Source organism: Juglans microcarpa x Juglans regia, chromosome 2D (assembly GCF_004785595.1).
Source record: "Juglans microcarpa x Juglans regia isolate MS1-56 chromosome 2D, Jm3101_v1.0, whole genome shotgun sequence".
Taxonomy (NCBI): Eukaryota; Viridiplantae; Streptophyta; class Magnoliopsida; order Fagales; family Juglandaceae; genus Juglans; species Juglans microcarpa x Juglans regia.
Genome location: NC_054596.1, coordinates 18,927,704 through 18,945,836, shown reverse-complemented (window position 1 = coordinate 18,945,836; position 18,133 = coordinate 18,927,704). Strand labels below are relative to the sequence as shown.

Sequence of the window (18,133 nt, the reverse complement as noted above, 5' to 3'; positions counted from 1 at the left end):
TGGCAAACAATTCTGGAAGAGCTTTCCAAAAGAATCATTTACAAGAGCAAGTGAGCCGTTCCAACTTGTTCATACCGATGTTTGTGGACCGATCAAGCCTTCTTCATTTGGTAAAAATCAATACTTCCTCCTCTTTATTGATGACTTCAGTAGAAAAACATGGGTATATTTTTTAAAAGAAAAATCTGAAGTGTTTGGTGTTTTCAAAAAATTCAAAGTACTTGTTGAAAAACAAAGTGGCTATGAGATTAAGGCTTTGAGATCAGATAGAGGGGGTGAGTTTACATCTAATGAATTTAATGAGTTTTGTGAAGCATATGGGATTCGTCGGGCTTTGACAGTTTCGAGATCACCTTAACAAAATGGGGTGGTTGAAAGAAAGAACAGAACGATTCTCAATATGGCTCGAAGCATGTTGAAGACGAAGATGCTGCCTAAAGAGTTTTGGGCAGAAGCGATTGATTATGCTGTTTACTTATCAAACCGTTGTCCTACAAGAAGTGTAGAGAACTCAACTCCCTAAGAAGCATGGAGTGGAAGAAAGCCAGGTGTTTCCCATTTGAGAGTTTTTGGAAGTATTAGCTATGTGCATGTGCCCAATCAAGAAAGATCCAAGCTTGATGATAAAAGCAAGAAGCACATCTTCATCGGCTATGATCAAAGATCCAAAGGCTACAAGCTTTATAATCCAAGCACTAAGAAGATGGTCATTAGTAGAGATGTAAAATTTGACGAAGAAGGTTCGTGGGATTGGAGTGATCAAGAAAATGAAAGATATGATTTCTTTCCATTCCCTGAAGATGAAGATCAAGGAAATGATGTACAAGAACTCACGACACCCCCTCAATCACCAACAATTCCTAGTACTCCTTCATCATCTTCTTATGAAGGAAGTTCTAGTGAAAGACAATCCTGAATGAGAAGTCTCCAATATCTTTATGAGGTAACGGAGAATTTAAGTGATGATCTAACTCTTTTTTGTCACTTTGCCGATTGTGAACCAATAGGTTTTGAAGAAGTGGTACAAGAGAAAAGGTGGAGAATTGCCATGGATGAGGAGATCAAATCAATCAAGAAGAATGATACTTGGGAATTGACGACTTTACCAGAGGGACAAAAGCCCATTGGTGTGAAATGGGTTTTCAAAGTAAAGAAGAATGCAAAGGGAGAAGTAGAAAAATTCAAGGCGAGATTGGTGGCCAAAGGATATAGCCAATGTCCCGGTATTGATTATGGAGAAGTCTTTGTCCCTATTGCACGATTAGAGACGATCCAGATGATTATTTCTCTTGCAGCTCAAAAGAAGTGGAGGATTTATCAAATGGATGTCAAATCGGCTTTCTTGAATGGAATCCTTGAGGAAGAAGTTTATGTAGAGCAACCTATGGGTTATGTGGTCAAAGGGCAAGAAGATAAAGTGCTAAAGTTAAAGAAAGCCTTGTATGGCTTAAAACAAGCGCCAAGGGCATGAAATAGTCGAATTGACAAATATTTTGAGGAGAATAGATTCGCCAAGTGCCCGCATGAATATGCACTCTATGCTAAGGTGCATGAAAATGGAGACATTTTGCTTGTTTGCATATATGTTGATGATTTAATTTTTACTGGAAGCAATTCAAGCATGTTTGGAGAATTTAAGAAAGCTATGATGAGAGAATTTGAAATGACCGATATTGGTCTTATGTCTTATTATCTTGGCATTGAGATCAAACAAATGGAGGATGGAATTTTTATCTCTCAAGAAGGTTTTGCAAAGGAAATTCTCAAAAGATTCAAGATGGAAGATAGTCAATCTGTGAGCACCCCAGTTGAATGTAAAGCGAAATTGTCCAAGCATGAAGAAGGAGAGAAGGTAGACCCCACAATATTCAAGAGTCTTGTTGGAAGTTTGAGATACTTGACTTGCACAAGACCCGATATACTTTATGGAGTTGGACTTGTTAGCCAATATATGGAGTCACCAAGCACAATGCATTTCAAAGCGGCTAAGAGGATTCTACGTTATCTAAAAGGTACTATTGATTATGGACTTCTTTATTCATTTTCTAATGAATTTAAGCTTGTGGGGTATAGTGATAGTGATTGGGCCGGAGACTTGGATGATCGGAAGAGCACTACCGGTTTTGTGTTTTATTTGGGAAATGCGGCATTTACTTGGAGTTCTAAGAAACAACCAATTGTAACGCTCTCCACATGTGAAGCTGAATATGTTGCTACAACATCTTGTGTTTGTCATGCAATTTGGCTGAGAAGGTTATTGAAGGAACTACTCATGCCACAAGAGGAAGCCACAGAGATTTTTGTTGATAACAAGTCGGCACTTGCATTGGCAAAAAATCCAGTCCAAGCAAGCATATTGATACAAGATTTCATTTTCTTCGAGAATGCATTGTCAAGAATGAAGTACAAGTCAAATTTGTGAAGACTCATGATCAAGTTGCAGATATTTTTACGAAGCGTCTCAAATATGATACTTTTAACAAGTTGCGGATGCTACTCAGAGTTACCAAGAATTAAGTTTAAAGGCGGGTGTTGAATAATAAACTTAAATAAAGTTATTTTTTAGTATATTCATGAACTAAAGTCTAGGTTCATCTTGAAAGGAGTAAATGCTAGGTGAATCTACAAGCCTATAAATACCCATGTATGCATTGGCACAAAGCAAGCCACTTGAGAAGTAATTCACTTAAAAAAATTTCAGAAATAGTCTCTCATCTCTCCCTCTAGAATAGAATATCAGTTTTTCTCCTCCAACAAGAAAGGCATGGGCTGAGAGGACGTTTTTAACACCATCCCCCGAGTTTTTTAACATTTCCTATGAAGAAACGGTAAGGGTGACCTCTGATCCCCCGAGTTCTGGGTAAAAGATGTGCAAGTTAGTGTGCTTGTAAGTTCTAATCAATAGATTATGATGTTGATTAATTTATGTGGTGGTTTCTACTGTTTATGCCAAATGTTTGTGTTTGGAACGTCGGCAACTCTGGATGGATCTTCTATCTTTCGGCGATATTGATTTGCCGTAGGTGATACTTGGTAATTTTAACATTATTCGAGAAGATAGCTGTGAGAGACGGGGAGGCAATCCGAGGTTGCCTTGTGCAAGGGAGGATTTCTGTAATTTTATTGACGCTGGGGTTTTGATTGAGGCTCCTTTCAGTGGCAATAAGTTCTCTTATTGCAATGGCAATAAGGTCCTTTCACTGGGAGGGCACATAGTTGGGCTCGTTTGGATAGAGGTTTTTGTAACTAATGCTTGGATCTTTTTCCATCTGGATCACTCACTTATTTAGACCGGAGGTCATCATATTACACTCCCATGATTCTTGGATTGTCTGAGATTTCCCTGAGGTATGGTTCGAGCTCTTTCAAATTCTAACAGATGTGGACTTCTCATGAGGATTTTTGGAGGTGTGTTTCAAATTGTTGGTAGGAGGAAATAAGCGGTTTGGGTCTTTGGAAGCTTGCCTATAAATTAAAAAGGCTCAAAGTTGTTCTTCAGAGTTGGAATAAGGAGGTTTTTGGGTAGACAGGCGAGCATATTAAAAGGTTGGAGGCAAGAGTAGTGGAAGGAGAAGCAAGGCTTCAGGAAGGTTTTTTGGAGGAGGTCGAGAATGATGTCTTGGTGTCTAAAATTGAGTTATCTTCTTGGTTAAAAAGGGAGGAGACCCACATTGCTCAACAAGTCAAGCAAACTTGGATTGATCATGGTGAGGTAATTTTTTTTTCCTGTGTTGTTGGCTAAGAGGCATAATGCAATGCTTGATATGCACCTTAATGATGGCCAGGTTCTATCTTCTCTGGAAGAGATCCATTTTGTGGCAGTTGGTTATTTTGAGAATTCCCTTCAAGCAAGACCACGAAGCAATCTTCCCGACCTTTCGAATTTAGTGCAGGTTGAGGTTTTGGAAGTTGAAAATTAGGATCTTTGCAGGTGTCCTTTTGAGCAGTAGATCAAGGCCGCTTTATTCTCTATTCCGGTGGATAATAGGCCAGGTCTGGATGGATTTGGCTCAGGTTTTTTAGACATTGTTTGGAGTTGGTCAAGAAGGATTTTGATGGAGGCTGTTTGTGAGTTCTTTCGGGGTTCTCCCCTCCCCAAGTTTATACCTCTTTGCTCATAGTATTAATCCCCAAAGTATTGAATCCTTTATCCTTTGATAAGTTTAGGCTGATCAGCCTCTGTTTCGTAGTCTATAAAATTTGCTCTAAGCTTATGGTTGGTCGATTGACGTTGGTTTTGAGTCCTGTTATCTCCTTGGAACAAGGTGCTTTTCTTCCTGGGAGAAATATATTTGACAATATAAGCCTTACTCAAGAGTTGGTTCATGATATCAACAAGTCAGTTAGAGGTGGGAATATTATGATGAAGATAGACATGGCTAAAGCTTATGATACCATTGATTAGGAGTTTTTATTTCACGTTCTAAGAGCATTTGGTTTTTTGGATGAGGTATGCAATCTGATTTATCAATGTTTTGCTACTCAATGGTATTCGGTTGTTATGAATGAGACAGCTAAAGGTTTCTTTAAGGGAGGGGTCTTAGTTAAGGAAATCCACTTTCGCCTTAATTATTCATTATGGTGGAGGAGGTTTTCACTCAGCTTTTGAAGAGCAAGTTTGAGACAGTAGAGATTGGTTTCTTTTCTCATCCGAGAGGTGGCCCTTTAATTTCTCATCTTCTGTATCCGGATGACATGATGATTTTTGTAAATGGAGGGAAAAGTTCAGTTAAGGCAATTAAGGATACTCTTAGTCTGTATGCAAGCTGGTCGGGACAAGCAGTGAATGAGACTAAGTCTTTGTTATTCTTCTCGACAAAGATCTCGGCTCATCGAGGTCGTGAACTCTTACGCTTGACAAGTTTTACGGAAGGTAAATTTCTAGTGAAGTATCTTGGGGTTCCTATCATAACTGGTCAGATGAAAGGAATTTATTTGGAAGAATTGATGCAGCGTATTTGACAGAAAATAGAAGGATGGAAGATGAAATTTTTGTCTTCAAGAGCTAGGCTGATTCTTTTACAACATGTCTTATCTAGTAGTATGCTTGTCCATTTGTTGGCAGTAATTCAAACTCCAAAATCTGTTTTATACTCCATGAACAGGTTGTTTAGCAATTGTTTCTGGGGCTCGGTGGATGGTTAGTCTAAGCGCAAGTGGGTGTCTTGGGACATGCTTTGTAAGCCAACTAATGAGGGTGGTGTTGGTTTGCGAAGTATGTTTGTCGTCCAAAAATCTTTGCACCTCAAATTTGCTTGGTAGTTATTGACTGGTAGTTCATTGTGGGAGAGTTTTTTTAAGGCGAATTATGTGATGGATCAACATATTTCATTGTTTTGACGGTAATCCTTCTCTGCAGGCCCTCCATGCAAAAACCTTTATTTTATTTGGAACTTTCATTTTCCACAAAGCCTTCTAGAGAACCTGTTGTTGTCTTGCATTCGAACATTCACCTCCACCATCTCTTATCTTTTCTTTAAAAAATCTGTAGCAGCTTCTTACACTAAACTTGGCATTTCTTTCTTGGGACCATATCATCTTATCAGTTTGCTCAGTAGAACAAATTAGTACTTTTAGGATATCAGTAACCAGAGTTGGATTGAATAGGGCTCTAAGCTGATCCACCTGCCATCCTTGAGTAACAGGATCTATCAATCTTTCCACGGGAGCTTCTTGGAATTCATCCATAACACAAATGTCTTCCTGCATCGAAGATTGGTGACCTGGGATCCAAGGGTCCTTCCATAGCTTTGCTGTTTTACCATTCCTTATCCTCCATATACAATCTTGTTCCAACAGTTTCTTTGCCTCCCAAATACCTCGCCCTGCAAAAGATGGTTTTTTGCCTAGATCAGCCTTAAAAAAAACTTCATTAGGAAAATATTTTGCCTTGAACACTCTATGAAGCAATGAATCTGTATCCTGCATGATACTCCATCCTTGCTTGGCTAACAAAGCCAAATTGAATATACGCAAGTCTTTGAAACCAAGTCCCCCTTTCCTCTTTTGGTCACACATTTTTTGATAACTTATCCAATGAATTCTTCTTTCATCCTTCCTCTATCCCTACCAAAACTTTGCCATCATGGTTTCCAATTCTGAGCATAGACCAATAGGTAAAAGAAAGCAGCTCATTGAGTATGTAGGAATTGAAAGGGCCACTGCTCTGATAAGAATTTCTCTCCCACCTTGTGAGAGCAGATTTTCCTTCCAACTTTGTAGCTTCTTCATACCCTTTGCTTTATTTCAGTGAATGCCTTTGTTTTAGATCTACCCACAACAAGAGGTAGTCCTAAATACTTCTCATATTGTTGAACCCCATTTACATCTCATAGTTGGAACAACTTCTTTTTCTTATCAACAAATACATTTCTACTAAAAATCATGGAAGTTTTGTCCATTTAATTTTCTGACCAGTGGCCTGCTCATATCTTGCCAATAGTGCTTGTATCTTCATATTTTCCCCCATATCAGCCTTGTAAAAGATCACATTATCATCTGTGAAGAGTAGGTGATTAATACAGGGAGCACTTCTGTAGATTTTGATCCCTGAAATATCATGTTTAAATGCAGCCTCCTTTAATAAAAAATATAAGCCCCTTATTAGTACACAACAAGAATAGATAAGGGGACAATGGGTCTCCTTGTCTAATTCCTCTACTTGGGACAATGTGACCCCTTGGTTCACCATTAACCAATACTGAGAAGGAGGCAGTCTGAATACAACCCATAATCAAGTCAATCAACTTCAATTCAAACCCCATAATACTCATCACTTCTTTCAAAAAGCTCCACTCAATTTGGTCGTATGCATTACTCATGTCCAGTTTGAGAGATATGTAGCCTTTTTTGCCTTGCTTCTTCATCTTCAGATAATGGACCAACTCATAGGCCATTAGTACAATGTCTATAATTAGTCTACAAGGACCAAAGGCACATTGAGAATCTGAAATAATATGAGGCAGCACCTTCTTAAGTCTATTAGCAATGACTTTTGATATCAATTTATAGACCACATTGCATAGACTAATTGGTCTAAAATCTACTACTTTCAAAGTGTTCTTTTTCTTTGAAATTAATGCAATAACAATATGGTTCAAAGATGGAGAAAAACTACCAGTATTCAAAACATAAAAAACTGCATTAGAGATAGATTTTCCAACACAAGGCCAATAGCTTTGAAAAAACAAAGGGGCCATATCATCTGGTCTTGGGGCTTTTGCTGGACCCATTTGCTTCAAGGCCTTAAAGCAAAAAGGTGCTAGTGATTTCTTGGACAAATCAGCATTCAAATAACTAGTCACCTTCCCTGCCAAGGCACCAAAAAAATCACCAGCACCTTTTTGAGTTGATGCTGTGAATAAGTTATGAAAATAATTAATTATCAACTTATCCCTCAGCTCCCCTTCCTGCCAAACCCAATTCTCATTCTGAATTTTTCCATAATACCTTGGAACTTTGCCTCCACATTACCTTATCACGTTCTAGCCACTTCTATACTTCATTCCTTACAACTTTTTGTTCTTTTCTTCTAACCCCCATAGGATCATTTCTTGTTACTGTCTTAGACGATTCTTAGCTCTTTGCAAATTCCTCTGAACATTCCCAAAATAAGTTATGTTCCAAGCTTGTAACCTCTTTCCACAATCAGAAATCCTTAACATCACCTCTTCCATGTTATTTCTGTGAGTGCTCTCTTTCCATGTGTCTTCAACAATTTTATCACTATTTTTTTCACCAATCCACATGGCCTCGAATCTGAAAAGTCTCTCCATCTCCTCTCAATATGAACTACTTCTGATTCCAACCAAATTGGGATATGGTCAGAATAGGTAGCTCCACCATGTATAACTCTAGCTTGTGAGAACAAATTTCACGACTGAGGATTACCAAAAAACCAATCAAGACATTCACTAATACTTGAATTTGCCTCCCTCTCATTACACCAAGTGAATTTTGGACCCCAAAAACCAATGTCTCTGAGTAAACAATCATTAACCACATTTCTAAAATCCACCATTTGTCTCTCAGACCTTTCTCTCCCACCCCACTTTTTGATGCTGATAAAAAATTTCATTAAAATCTCCAAAAACCATCCATGCCTCATCCTCCCTTCTACATAGTGATCGAATTAAATCCCAAGTTTGATATTTGAGGCTAGAATTAGGGTGTCCATAAATACCAATAATGAAATACTTCACTGTTCTACTCCTCTCCTCCATAATGCACGCATCAATATGAAATTTTGAGTAACTCAAAATTGACAGATTCATATCCCTCCCCCATAACATCGCAATTCCTCCACTTCTACCATTACAATCCACCGCCAAGCAATTTCCAAACCCAAGCTTAAATTTACAAACATCAAATTCACGTACCTTCAGTTGTGTTTCTTGAAGAAACACAATGTCGAGAGCTTCCTTCTTGATTAGATCATGAAGGGTACGAATGCCTCGTGGGTTCCCAAGCCCACGGGCATTCTAGCTGAGGCATTTCATGGCTCCCGGCGGTGCTAGAAGCCAGCCACCGCTGATATGAACTGTTGTGATTTCTCCAAAACATTCTCTGGAGTCGTTGTCGTGACTCTTCTCTTGAGCAATATGCCTGTAGCCTCTTCATTATCAATCTTCTCCTTTCATTTTCCAATAGAGTTCGACCGTTGGTGGTTTTCTGAAAAGGGATGATTCTGTTTATTGATTCTTGACAGACATTTCCACTTATGCCCTTCTGAGACATCAGGCCTCTTTCATGGGCCCTCCTCCTGGACTATACTATTTAACTCTTTTGGCCCAGCTCCCTGGCCCTTCTCCCCCTCCATTAATTCAACTAAAGAGTCTTGTAGGTCCACGTAGTCAGTTTCCTGCATTTCCTTAACAACTTTATCATCCTCCATCAATTCCTATGAAAAAGAAGCCCCCGTTTCCTTCGCAGACGCTGCTATATTGATGGAATTCAACTTCTACTTGTTTTGGGGAGATTCCTCCATTACGTCCAGAACCTCAATCTTCTCCATAACTACTTCCGTAATTACCTGACCCGAAACAACTCCGTGATTTCCTCCATTACTGTTGGCAGTGTTAACTGCATTAGTATCAAACGTCAAAATAGTCATCGGATTACGGCTTCCACTCTCACGTTGCATGTCCCGATGATTCCAACGTCTCGTTTCTTGATTTCCTGCTCGCAGCCAACTGCCATATGGAAAACCATTATGTTCAAACTTGGTCTAATCACATTGCCATTGATCACAATCCAAATGACCATGATTTAAAGGATCATATCAATAACAAAAATTGGGTAGTCTTTCATAGGGGAACCTAATCCAAACAAGTCACCAGAGCCCAAGTTAAACATCTTACCTTGTAACAGAGGTTTCGTTACATCAATATTGATCCGTACGCGCATAAACTCCCCCCCACGTCATTTCTCCCTATTCAATATCAACTTCTTTAACCATACCAATCTTGTTCCCAATCAGATGACCAATATATTCATTTCGTGCAATCAAAGGCAAATCATGGAAACGCACCCAGAACAAAGCCTTAGTGAGCTGGATCTTATGGACTTGTTGATGGCCTTCAACTTCCTTTATCAGCACCAGATGTTTATCAAACGACCATATACCGTCTCTGATAACTCAATCCTTATCACATTCATCTTCAAACTCTATCAGCATAATCACAGGGCTTAATTCCCTGATGCTTTGTGAGAAGTTTAACCAACAAACACTTACCGTCACAGAGAACTGCATCTTGCAATATTTGTAATTCAACATGAACCTCCTCACTCTCCTTCTATGTAAGAGAAAGTTTCATATACATCTTTTCCAAACTCTCCTCCCTCATGCCCTCTTGTACATCATAAAGAACTTTCCACAATGAAAAACCTATACAACGACAGGGAAAAAGCCTCAACATGGGGAAACCCTAGGAGAGTGTGAAAGTGTAACATATTTCATTATTATCCTAGGAAAGGAACCCGGTTTTGGAGGGGGGGTCATGGATTTTGTTCTTGTAGTACTCAATCACTCCAAATGGCTTGTAAAAGAAGGGCATATCTCTTTCTAGAGGGAAAAGTGGTTGGAGTCAAGACCACTTTGTGATCAGCAGGATATTGTTGCAAGTCCAAAGTTGAGTATTAAGCAGTGTATGGTGCATAACAGTTGGGATGTTGACCTCTTAGTGTAGCTTGTGGGTCGGGAGCTCATTGATAGAATTTTGTCTAATATAGGAGGCACTAAAGAAGGCTCGGATATATTGATTTGGCAGGGTAATTCGGATGAAAAGTTCACAACTCATAGTGCTTTGAATTTGGTCTGTGTAGTAGCTCCAAAATGACAATGGTCGAAGTGGATATGGCATGCTATTTTGCCAAAGAAATTTTTGGTTACTATGTCGAGAGCTCTTTCACAGAGTCTAGTGTAGATGATTGTATAAGGAGAATTTGCATTCATTTGGTATCGAAATGTGACTGTTGTGAGGAGGGGGCATTTGAGGATTTAAACCATGTGCTTTATGGGGGGAGAACAATAGCTGCTATATGGAAGTTGTGTTCTAACATTTTGGGTATCCTTTATGATGCTAACACATTGTGGAGAGAGTTGGTGGAGGCGTGGTTCAATGTACAAAGAATACTTCACATGTGGGTAATTTAATTGGTTTGATACCAGTTATCATTACATGGAGTTTGTGCTGTTGGTGTTGTTTGGCTCGTATGGAAGGTCGAAGAGAGTCCATTGCTTTTTTTTTGGAGATTTGTTAAACATTGGATAAGTTGGGTGGGTATTAAGTTGAAGGCTACCTCTAGATTAGATCAGAGGGATATTGTTGTGCTTACTATGTTGCAGATTCCCGTTAGCCTCCTTGTTAGAAGAAATTCCTTGCAGTGCAAAAATCGAGCTCGAGTTGGTTTAAATTGAATGTTGATGGTTGTAGTATAAGGAACCGAGAAGAGTCAGGTGCAGGTGGAGTAATGCGGAATGAGAAGGCAATTTTGCAATTTTCTTTTGCTGCTAGTACTGGTATGGGATCTAACAATAATGTTGAATTGATGGCTTTATTGCTTGGCCTTCGTAAGTGTAAGGAGCTGGGGTTTAGTAATGTTGTAGTTGAGATGGACTCGCTATTGGTTATATCTTGGTTGAGGGCAGGTAGGTGCAGCTTATGGTATTTGGGAGGAAATATAGAGTCTGGTTTTGGTCCTTAATATTGAGATTCGGCATGTATTTAGGGAAGCCAACGTTGCAGCTGATTGCCTTACTTGTTTGGGTGGTAGCGGCTGCAATAAAACTTGGTTCTCACTTGAAGACCTTATGGTGAAGCTTAAAGGAATTTTGTGAACGAACAGATCTGGTTTGCCATACTTAAGATAGGTTTAAAGTTTTGGTTTCATCAGATCCTTGAGGTGATTTTGCAAGGGGTTTAGTCACAGCGTACATGTTTTTTTTGGGTTTTATTGGTATATAGTGTTTCTAATTTTTGGAAATAAGTTGGATGGAGCAAGGGATTGTATAAGGTATTCCTCAGCCAAAATTGAGGGTTTTTAATAATAAGAGAGGATCTTCTCCTCCTTTAAAAAAAAAAAAAAAAAGAAAGAAAGAAAGAAAGAGAAAGAGTTCAGTCTAAATTCCAAACGGAGCCTAAATGTCCAAACAACAACAGCTACACATATTTGCCAAACAACAATATAACAAGTTTAACAACAACTCAATCGATTATAACCAAACAAACAACAAAATAAAGTTTTAGCACTTGAACCACAAATTTATAACACCGAAGTTTATCTTCCTTTCATTCTCACTTGGACCAACAACTTCACTAGGTTCAAACAAGATTACAGGAACAAAAGTTGGACAACATTTTCCTTTCTCTAAAACTATTTCTTTTTTAGTATGCTGCTTTCATCTAGCCTCATCCTCAGATTAAAAAAAAAAAATTCCAAAGCTTCACCAACCTTTCTTTGCACCTCGTCATCCTCACACCAAGATATGTAAATAACAGCCCTAAAATCAATCCATTAAAAAGAACCTAGCTAAAATCTCTAAAATCTATCCAGCTTCAAATAAGCACAAACCAATAAACAAAAACCCAAAAGAATAGCATACGAGAAATCAACCCAAATATCACTTAAAGTCACAAACTAGTAATATAAATCTGAATCGATATAAGGTCTTAATTCTTACCCTTGATAGAGGAGCTCTGTGTGGCGATTGGAAGTGGTGCAGCGCTGATTGAAGAGCTTTGTATAAAGAAGAGGAGATAAATGAACCCAAGATGCAATAAAGCTGAATGAATTTATGAAAATGACGAAACAAAGATGGTGGCGTGGATGATGGAGTTCAAGCAATGCTGATGTGAGTGGATGGAGGAGTTGCATCGGTGATGGAGGCATGATCACAAGAAAAATGACCAAGAATGAGCTATGAAGAATAAGGTGTGGAGAAGAAATTTTGCGACTTGGAGGAGAAATTTTCCTCGATATGTGAAGAACAAATTGGCCCAGGAGGAAGAAATTTCGAGAGAGTGGAGAAGATGACGGAAACCTCACTGGCGACGAGAGGAGCTAGCGATGGAGAGAAGTTGGTGATGGGGTCAACCTAACAACAGGGAGGAGGTGGAGAGAAAAAGCACAAGAGAGAGAGAACACGAAGGAGCTGCTGGAAAGAAACAGATGAAGTATGGTGTCTGAGGAAATTATAATAAAAAATACATTTGACTCTGCTACAGTATTAGTCGTATATGACTTGTGGGATAGATTTACTGTAGCTCATATATATGATGGATGAATTTAGTTTGACTAATTCAATGTGGCGCAAATAGTGATGATATTAGCTAAATTTATGGCTACATTGGCATTTGGTTAAGTCAATGCTAGTGCTCTAAATGTATAATTACCTTTCATTTCCTCTAGTTATATTCTTTATTTCTTAGGGATTAATTAATCATTGCAAGAAGAATTGATCGATCTACGTAATTGCCATGAATTTCGTTTCTTTATTTGTTTTTGTCCCTTCTTGATGAGTTCTAAGTTCAATGAAAAATTAATGATCAGTACTCTAATTAAAGAGCTTATTTTAATAGCATGTAGTTTTGAATCAGTGAATATAAAAAATCTGAATGGAATTCTTGTGAGTTGCTGCATCGAGAACTCCTATATAGATAGAGTACATATGAGGGTATAAATCCATTTTTTATTGGAACTGTATCTCTTAATTAAAGTTCTGAATTTATTTAAATCTTAATATTTATTACATGCATAACAAGAGGCGAGCATCTTGGCAAATCATCAGTCTTCTAAAAAAAACCTCCTCTGCATGCATGTCATGATCATCAGTCAACCTACGAAATCCTAACATTCTGAAAAAATGCTAGCTTTAGGAAAAAACCCGATAATTAATGACATACTTTAACGAAGTTTTAGGTCAAGTAGTGGACACCCATGCATCCATGCATCTAAAGAACCCCTCGCCACACAACGGACCTCAAACTACTATCGGTCATTGCCAGCTTTAACTCCATATTGATATCTTCCTGTCGCCATTTGCAGAAGTCGATCGATTAATGCAATTTGTCATGCCAAGCTAGCCCCTGTATGAAATTCAGAAAAAGAGTCATGCACCCACCAACCACAATTCTTAGTAAGAAAATTAAGTGAAATAATATTATAACCCTAGTACGTTTCTTCAAATATGGTACCGGCCTAGCTAGCTAGCCTATTCTATTTTCCCATCCTGGTGCAACTTGCACAATATTCCATTTTATATTCGCCAACCAATGTTTGAGTTGGAAGATATGGATGAAAGGAGACAACGTTTAAAATTTGCAAATATTCTGTGGTCTTTTATTTAACACATTTTGGTGAAATAAGCTATTCCGTCCTTGTGGGAAAGATGTCTAGTTTGTCTTTTGTTGTGGCAGCACATGGCACAAGCGACCAATCACGTACGTGGAAGGATATATGGGAATGAAGAGTAGCCACCATGAAAGGACTGGATTACTTGAAGTAATAATGTTTGTGTTTTGTCTCAAACAGCATTTCATGTGCACAAATTCGACAAAAGTATGGCCGGCTAAGACAGCTTTCCTGGCCTACTCATTATCCTCTGTTCCATAAAGTTGCCAGAATCAGTAGTATAGTAAATTTGATGCTCAGACGTAATTAGCAATATGCCAAATTAGCTTAGATCAAGAACTATATCCTTGCAAAATTAACCAGTGATGGATTCTTAATGATAATAATTTAACAGGTAACAAACATGAGGTATATTTGTAAAACAAGCTGGCTTGAGTCGGTATCCGTGCAGATCAAACTCGATCAGCTGGGTTAACGTTTTCGTCTACTTTTTATAATTTTCACATGCAAACATATTGATTATTAATGTTTGTAATTTAAAGGTTGGATTATCCTTTGAATTTTGCAATCGGTAAACTGCAATTTCCTTTCGTATTAGTCAAAGATTGATACTGCATCCCTTCCAACAACCTCCGAAAAAGAAAAATATTCTTAAAAAAATATATATACTTCTTTGATAACTGCAGGAACTGTTGTAAAGTTAGTACGAACTCAATGTTCATTAACTGTATTTTTGGCTTCATCTCATCTTGATATTAATCATTCAACAGTGACTTTTTCTCCAGTATATATATGGTTCAAGTAGCTAGAAGATAAACTAGGACTTAACTCTCTTTTTCTCATCGCCCAAACACACATGAGAAGACATACATGATATAGATTTCCAATATCTCCCAACATCTGCAATATTTAGACAAATTCCTAGATCTCTTCAATCCCATCGACCATTCATATGTGCGGGACGCTTGTGAGATGATGAGCGCATGATTCCGCTTTCTATTCCCTGAACTTCCCAGACCACCATGCACGTCCTGGAAACAAAACCCTAGCTTTTTCCTAAATTCCTCTCTCAATTCCTGTCCCTTTTCTTTATAAATTGTCAAAGCCATGAAGGCTGAACTCAAAGGAAACACGTCTGTTTCTCTACAGAGCCCTACTCTCTTCGACACCCGTCAGAGTCCTCTTTCAGGAGCGCTTAATGGGTGTCTCGGAAGCCTCGACGGAGCATGTTTAGAGAAGCTTTTGATTCACTGTGCGAGTGCGTTGGAGACCAACGATGTTACTTTGGCTCAGCAAGTTATGTGGGTGCTAAATAATGTCGCTTCTTCGGTTGGTGATCCTAACCAGAGGCTCACTTCTTGGTTTCTGCGAGCACTAATCTCAAGGGCCTCTAGGGTTTACCCCACCACGATGAACTTCGATGGAAGCAGTACGATTCCAAAAAGGTTGATGTCCGTGACCGAGCTTGCCGGGTACGTTGATCTAATCCCTTGGCACAGGTTTGGATTTTGTGCATCAAATAGTGCCATTTTAAAGGCAATTCAAGGGTTCCCAAGAGTTCACATCTTAGATTTTAGCATCACACATTGTATGCAGTGGCCTACTCTCATAGACGCACTAGCCAAAAGGCCAGAAGGCCCTCCATCGCTTCGAATCACAGTGCCCTCTAGCAGGCCTCCAGTCCCTCCCTTGCTTAATATATCAACCGAAGAAGTTGGCCTTCGTTTGGGAAATTTCGCAAAGTATAGGGATGTTCCATTTGAATTCCATGTCTTTGACAACTCACCTTCAACTGCACTAGGTGAAATTATGTGTAAAGAATCACCTAGCTTTCACTTCGAATCAATTTTGAGCCACTTGAATAATCCTTCCATGCTAAATCTTAGAGAAGATGAAGCTCTGGTAATAAACTGCCAGCACTGGCTGCGCTATTTGTCTGATGAGCTGAAGGGGAGTCCTCACGGTGCTTCATTGCGAGACACTTTCATTAATATAGTTAAAGGTCTTAACCCTCAAATTATAGTGGTGGTAGATGAAGATTCAGATCTGAGTGCATCAAGCCTGACATCAAGAATTACCACTTGCTTTAATTACCTGTGGATACCCTATGATGCCTTGGAGACTTTTCTGCCAAAAGATAGTAGCCAAAGGATAGAATATGAATCGGATGTTGGCCATAAAATTGAAAACATTATCAGTTTTGAAGGGTTTCAAAGAATAGAGAGGTTAGAGTCCGGCATTAAATTGTCTCAGAGATGGAAGAACGCCGGTTATTTGAACATTCCGTTCTGCGAAGAGACTGTTAAGGAAGTCAGGGCTTTGCTTGATGAACATGCAAGTGGATGGGGCATGAAGAAGGAAGAAGATATGTTGGTTCTCACATGGAAGGGCCATAACTCAGTTTTTGCCACTGTTTGGGTCCCAAATGGTTTGGAGGATTAAAAGGGTGTGGACTTAAAAAAGTGTCTTAAAATTGTCACACAAATGGGGTGAATTGGACGTATCTTGGGATCGATGGGAGAATTGGGTTTTCTTCAGACGTGGTCCGAACAGTGACAAAACAAGTTGCTTTTATCTCTTCAGCAAAAGGCTGCAAATGGGGATAAGACAAAATAAAATCTCATCAGAATAACCTTTCACACTCATTTTGTAGTACTGGAGCTCTAGCAATGGTCACATGAAAGGCGAGGAGATAATAGTACATTTAATTGTCGTTGTAAGATCAGACAAAATCTAAATTACTTTGTTTAATTTCCCATTTCTGCAGGTTCCTTTTCTTTTTTTTTTCTCTTTTTTTTTTTTTTTACCCTCTTTTTTTTTTTTTTAGCAGAAAGTGTGCACGTTCTTTTTTTTGAAAAGAAACCTCAGTATATTATAAAAGTGTTTCATGTATACATCTTCTGTCAAAATCCAGACTATTAATTGACTATGAAGTTTGGAACTTCTTCTATCCAAACATGCATTTTCCTGATCTAAGTGTAAAGCAGCCTTGGCCAAATTGTGTGCAACAGAATTTTTTCCCCTATAATCAAACTGTAAAAACCAGTCCTTCCTAAGCTTAAAGACATTTCTAATATTATCTATCAAAGGACCAACAAGAGACAAAATTTCTTCATCGCTTTTCACAGCCATGATGACTGTCTTCGCATCCCCTTCAAAGATGACTTTCTGAATATTGAGATCATTACAAATCTGCGTTGCCTTCCACAGAGCTATACTTTCTGCAACTTTTGGAGACTATACATTCATTCTACTATCACACACCCCAAGCAGTGCCTCTCCCTCTTCATTTCTACTGATTATCTCCATCCCCATTCTTCTGTTCTTCAAGTCCAAGGATGCATCCCAATTAACCTTCACAAAATCTGCTGCAGGTCGAACCCATTTAGACTTATTAACAAGCACAATAGCCTGTTGATCTTCAGTAATAACCCTTCCATTTTCTTTCTTGAAATCCTCCAGTGTCTCAATGGCAGTGGATAACAGTCTTCTTGGGCATGTGAGTCTATTATAAAAAACGAAGGTGTTTCTTCTCTGCCAGACTTTCCTAAGAATAACAGCTGCCTCTTCTAACTTAGCTTTCTCGAGTACTTTCATCATCTTTCCCCGTAATGTTAGCAGATCAACACCCTCCCTCTTCCACTTGTGTATACCACTCAAGCCATTTGCCCATACATCGTTTGCTGCAGGGCATTTCCAAAGTGCATGTATAACCGATTCTTCATCTCTGAAACAGATAGGGCATAGAGGATTCTCAACAATTTTTCTATAGAACAAATTCCTCTTAGTAGGTAATAACTCATTTGCTGCCTTCCATAGGAAAAACTTGACCATATTTGGTACTTCTAGGTTCCAAATACACTTCCACCTGCTGTCCACTTGATTCTCCATAGAGGATTCCCCTTTTTACCCATTTTTTATTTCAAGATGCAAGAAGTATGCACTCCTAATAGTAAAAACCCCTTTCTTTGAAGGCCCCCAGGATGCCCTGTCTTCTGTCCTCCCTCTGCCAAGTGGAATGCTCAGAATCTGTTCTGCTACCTCTTTTTCAAACACAGCAGTAATCAAATCTTCATTCCATTCTTTTTTGTCTTCAAACAGCAGTTCATCAACTTTTGAATCTTCCCTGAGCACTGTGTTTGGTGGTTGCATTGAGAGTGAAAGAGTGGAGTTCAACCATTTATCACCCCAAATTTTTATCTTCTTTCCATCTCCAACCCTCCACTTTATACCTTCCTTGATAAGGTCTCTTGCACTCCATATACTTCGCCAAATCAAGGAA

General features: G+C 38.8%; 2 protein-coding genes across 2 annotated transcripts; one reads left to right on the top strand and one right to left on the bottom strand.

Annotated features, from left to right (window-relative positions):
- Nucleotides 1-14,587: 14,587 nt before the first annotated feature.
- Nucleotides 14,588-16,646, top strand: LOC121249938 (scarecrow-like protein 32). Its single transcript, XM_041148809.1, has one exon. It carries the CDS (start codon nucleotides 14,959-14,961, stop codon nucleotides 16,291-16,293), a length of 1,335 nt encoding a protein of 444 aa, XP_041004743.1. The 5' UTR covers nucleotides 14,588-14,958; the 3' UTR covers nucleotides 16,294-16,646.
- A 442-nt stretch (nucleotides 16,647-17,088) lies between these two features.
- Nucleotides 17,089-17,685, bottom strand: LOC121249337. Its single transcript, XM_041148045.1, has one exon. The coding sequence runs from the start codon at nucleotides 17,683-17,685 to the stop codon at nucleotides 17,089-17,091; it is 597 nt and encodes a 198-aa protein (XP_041003979.1).
- Between the last annotated feature and the right edge of the window lie 448 nt (nucleotides 17,686-18,133).